Source organism: Habropoda laboriosa, unplaced genomic scaffold, assembly GCF_001263275.1.
Source record: "Habropoda laboriosa isolate 0110345459 unplaced genomic scaffold, ASM126327v1 scaffold2, whole genome shotgun sequence".
NCBI classification, from domain to species: Eukaryota; Metazoa; Arthropoda; class Insecta; order Hymenoptera; family Apidae; genus Habropoda; species Habropoda laboriosa.
This window is the reverse complement of record NW_017100190.1, coordinates 5,267,019-5,271,850: the sequence shown is the minus strand read 5'-3', so window position 1 is coordinate 5,271,850 and position 4,832 is coordinate 5,267,019. Positions and strand designations below refer to the sequence as shown.

Below are 4,832 nucleotides of genomic sequence, written 5' to 3'. Positions count from 1 at the left end.
AGAGAGAGAGAGAGAGCAGAGCAGATTACGATTGATCGAGAAGAAAAGAAACAGGAGAGAAAAGAGAAGAAATGATTCGAAAAAGGACAATGAGTCTGAATTTGTACGGAGTAATGAACGCGTGATTCGTATGAAATTTCCAAAAAATAGCGTCGCGCAGCGGATTAGTATACACGAAGTGTACGAACGAACGGAAGCTTTTGGCGAAGAAAATTAAAAAACAAGTATAAAAAAAAAAGAGAAAAACAGTATGTGAAAAGAAGAGCTAATATATATCTCTACGAGAGAAATAAACACACACACGCACACCCTCTAGTCTACAGCCAATGACACGATCCAAAATTAGAGAGAAAAATGTAAAAAAAAAAAAAAAAAAAGGAAGAAGGAAAGAAGAAACTATCCGAAATTTCGCTTTTGACTCACCTGTTCTTTCAACATAACCGCCTGCTGCCGCTTCAGCTCTCGTTCCTGGGAAATCACAGAGAAAGCTCGTGGTCATTTCTCTCTTTCTATACTTTTTTTTTACATATATATACATATACAAGTACATGAACGTTCTTCGAAAGGGGAAAGAGCTCTACCAGAAGAACAAAAAGAAAAAAGAAGAAGGAAAAACGAAACACGGTGAGGTGTATACGGGCCGTTGCGTTGTTCACCGGGGAAACAGGGGGGAAAATTAGCGCGCGAACGAATCCGTCGGAGGAGAACACAACCAGGGGGGCGATCGTTTAACAAACAAACAGCGAGAAGGAGAAAAAAAAAACAGAAGGAAACACTTAACGCGCGGGTTGATTAAATTCAACGACAAATGAAATTCTACTTTGAAACGTCGTTTAACACCGCGCCTTCGTTTGTACTACACCGCTATCGCTCGCAAGTATTCTCGCTCCGTTACTCTTCTTCTTTTTTCTTCGTTGATTTTGCTTAAAATGTGCGAACGAAAATTTTCGCCGTGACAATTTTTGCGGAACGTCAAAGGTAGGCGCGTCGGAACCCTTTGAAATTGTTCGAGAATAAAATTGCCGGAAATAGAAGAACATTCGGAGGGAAGAACGAGCGACGGAGTATATTTACGAGCGAAGTTGTCGTTGCAAAATGCACTTTCTTCGGAAATAGGGTGGCGAGAGACTTGAAGCTTTACGATTTACAACTCTGTACTCTACTGACAAAATTGTGGAATAAAATAATCAGCTGGTACAGCGAGCGTGTATCGTTAAACAACGCGGAACTTCAGACTCGTGAACGAAGTTGGTAGAGTGTCTCTGGGTGGATTTTTTTTATTTTAACAACGAACGAGAAGAGTGGAGGAAAAGTGTGGCGGGAGTGAAAAATTGTAAAAACGGAGTCGTAGTACGGAAGGGAAACCAGGCTACGTGTAACAACGATTTTAGGATTACCTGTTGCTTCCGTTGTTGCTCTTCCAGTCGTATCTTCTCCACCTCTTCCTGCCGTTTTTTCCGAGCCTGCGCACATGCCATATACACACGTCACTCGCATCCGTCATTATTTTCGATGGATCAAGCTTACACAATGATTTCTCTTTTTTTTTTTTTTTTTTTTTTTCTTTCCACTTAACGATATACCGCGGGGGAGAGCCTCGCAATTTCGAACTTACAGATCTCTATTTTTTCTCTTTTTCCTTTTCTTTTTTTTTCGAACAAACGCGATTACCGGTTTTTCATCGACGCGAATTTCAACTGCTGATTTTGTGAAGATGAAACTGTCAGGTACGTGGTGGATCGATTCGTTGAATTGTTCTGTGTGAAATATAGGTCGAAAGAATTGTGATTTATTCACAAGGAGCAATTTCTAATTTCAGTTTTTAGAAGAATAATTCAAGGAATTGAATGTTATATACAGCTTTAAGTTCACTTAATCAGCACGATGTTGTGCGCAAACTAATCCAAGGAGATCTATTGGACAGACCGGGAATAAAAATGAAAAAAAGAGAAAAAAAAATTTGTACATGGAAGGTTCAAGTCGCATCGACCTTATTTGCCTCTGGAACCAAACACTTTGTTTCTCTTCTCGATATACCCGACGCGCGGAATGTGTGGACCTCCGTGAAAATTCTCTTCTCAAACTATCCTCTCGATGCCCGTAATCCCATCTGAATAGACGAGATCCCGATTTCCTCTTATTTTCACGCGGAAAATCCCGGTTTTCTTCGTGTTGCTCGTGATTTCGTATTGCTAATACACACATACACTACCGGGTGTACCAAGCGGACGCGTCTACGGTGACAGGGATAAGCACTAATCTAAATAGCGTGGCTGAAACAGTCTAATTTCTCCAATCGACGCTTTTCACACGACGTTCCACTATTTCTGCGAACCGATTCGTAAAATTAACATCGCGAAACGCGGACTCGACCGATTTCTTCTCGAATTTTCTCTACGAATTTCAATTATAATCACCGTGTGTGCATTCCCCCGTTCAACGAGACGAAGAATCTTAAATCAAAGAGACGTACAAACCGCGTGAATCTAACCGAAAATTTCACGAAGAGAACAAGAGAAGTGTACCGCGGTTAACGGTGTGTCGACGGAAGTCACGTTGACTCGTGACGGAAGTCCCCTCCACCAGGTGGTCCAAAACACGAAGAAACGAAAGGAAGAGACAAAAATGATAATCACCGGGCAAAAGTCGTATAATACGCATGCTGTTCCGTGGAAAAAACCTCGTGATCGAAAAAACGTGATAATATACAGAGATAACGTTGAAAATGAGAGAGAAAAAAATTGGAAAAAAATGTACAGAAGAGAGAGAGAGAGAGAGAATAGCAGCCAAGCAGAGAAGTGGAACAAACCCCGACCGGGTGTTCCGCGTTCGTGGAGAACCAACGTGACCGCACGAGGATCTCAGAACGGAACGGAAAAAGTGAAAACCCGGGAGTTTCGTCGAACGAAACCAAAAGCTTCTCACCAACTACCAGAAAGAAAGACAGAGAGAGAGAGAGAGAGAGAGAGAGAGAGAGTGTATATTAAAACCACCACCATATTTTGTACAAGTAAAAAAGACGAGAGACAAAAGAGAGGTAATGGGAAAAAAGTCGAATAGTATTACAGTGTTAAAAAAGAGAGAGTAGTGTTAGATTTAAAAAAGTTTCTCGAAAGCGATCAGAGAATAGAATAGAGAAACAGTGGATAGAGTAAAAGTAGTGTGAGAGAGAGAGAGAGAGAGAGAGGAGACTTTTTTCAAAAAATAGGAATAGAGCGCATCATGCAGGAGCCAAGCAAATATACTCGCCTTATGTATTATGCACATATTATGTGATATAATATAATCATAATAGTAACGATAATATCGTTGTGTTGTGTTAATCGCTGAAAGCTTGGGTTATGTATAACGATAGAAAAAAGTACAGTGTCTTTTGTTAATTAGGACGTGTACGTATTCGTGATAGAGGCTTGTTTAATTACAGAGAGTCTTTTGATAGGCTGTGATTTGTAGTGGCATTAAATACATAATAATAATAATAACAATAATAATAATCGTGGTGATAATAAGAGTAATGGTAACAGTAATAATAGAGAGCAATAATTATAAACAGAGCGTACGATTAATCGAGTAGATAATAATTACATGTTCCACGTGACAGCTTATTTACGGCTTTATTAATAAGAAACAGAAAGAGAGAAAGAGAGAGAGAGAGAGAAGAAGGAAGAGAGAAAGAAAGATAGAAAGAGTAAAGAGAGAATAACGAAATGGAAAAGAAAGAAAATAATTGAGAAGAAACGAGGTAATAATAAAAAAAATATACATAGTGTGTAGCAAAAGAGGAGAAAAGAAAGCGGCTTGATTTGCACGGGCAGCGGTACTCGATAATCGGGTAGAACACGTAAAAATTCGAAAAAAATATGGCATGCTGGATAATCATGTAGCTAGCTGTTATTATTTTTGTATATAGTGACAGGAGAAGCTAGGCACAGGATAGCATTGCGACAGTCGGTATTACAAATGTTCTTTTTTTTTTTTTGTTTTGTTTTTTAATTTGTCGTCGTTTATATAGATCCGCAGCAGAAATTGTCGCACATTCAGTATCGTGTAATTGAGAAATGATGTTCCATATAGCGCGTCTTTTTCTCTACGCAATACAGAGGCGCGCCGTCGATCGTGATCACAAATCTCGAGGATCGAACCTTTCGAACTTGCATCTTCGATTCAAGAATCGACAGAGAAGTAGAAAAAAGAAAAAGAGTTCGACAACTCGCACGCATCCCATTGGCAAAATTTCATGTTCCAATTTGAGCACCGTTTTTCGACAATTCACGCGACGAAATTTCAACCCCGGCCGTTATTCGCAGAGCGCTTTCAAAATGTAATCGGTGCGAATTTAAATCGCTTTACCCGAGGTCCGTTTAAATATTTAAAAATCGGTAATTCTGTTACCTCTTCTCTCCTCGTTTTTTTAAATAATTTCAAACGCATCCTCCCTTGTGCAAATATTTTCGCCGATCAAGAGGCCGCCTCATTTTTACACAGCGTACAGGATGATTCACGCGAACTGGTCCCGTTATTGAAAATCGTATTTTTCACCTGTTCGAATCACCTGAAATATTTGCACTCGGAACTTCGCCAATCGTCTCGTTTTTGTTCGAACGTTAAACAGATATCTGTCCCGATTAAATATCGGGTACTTCTCGAATTCCGACGAATACAACACATGTGAAATAATTTTCACAAACTTTTTCCGTTAATTCAATCCTTCTTTTCACGAATCCCACTGGGATCTCTCACTTCCAAAAAATCGTTACGCGTGAATCACGCCGTACGCACACCTCGCCAACAGTTCCAACTTCATTCCAGCGGCCGTTTATTGCGTTTTGAAA

General features: G+C 39.8%; 1 protein-coding gene across 1 annotated transcript in view; it reads right to left on the bottom strand.

Annotated features, from left to right (window-relative positions):
* LOC108580201 (bromodomain adjacent to zinc finger domain protein 2B-like) overlaps window positions 1-4,832 on the bottom strand; it is a 46,537-nt gene that overhangs the window by 8,631 nt on the left and 33,074 nt on the right. Inside the window, exons 11-12 of the mRNA XM_017943906.1 lie at window positions 1,398-1,463; window positions 424-468 (exon numbers count right to left, since the gene is read on the bottom strand). Coding sequence (XP_017799395.1) covers window positions 424-468; window positions 1,398-1,463 — 111 coding nt within the window. The remainder of the gene's footprint in view (window positions 1-423; window positions 469-1,397; window positions 1,464-4,832) is intronic.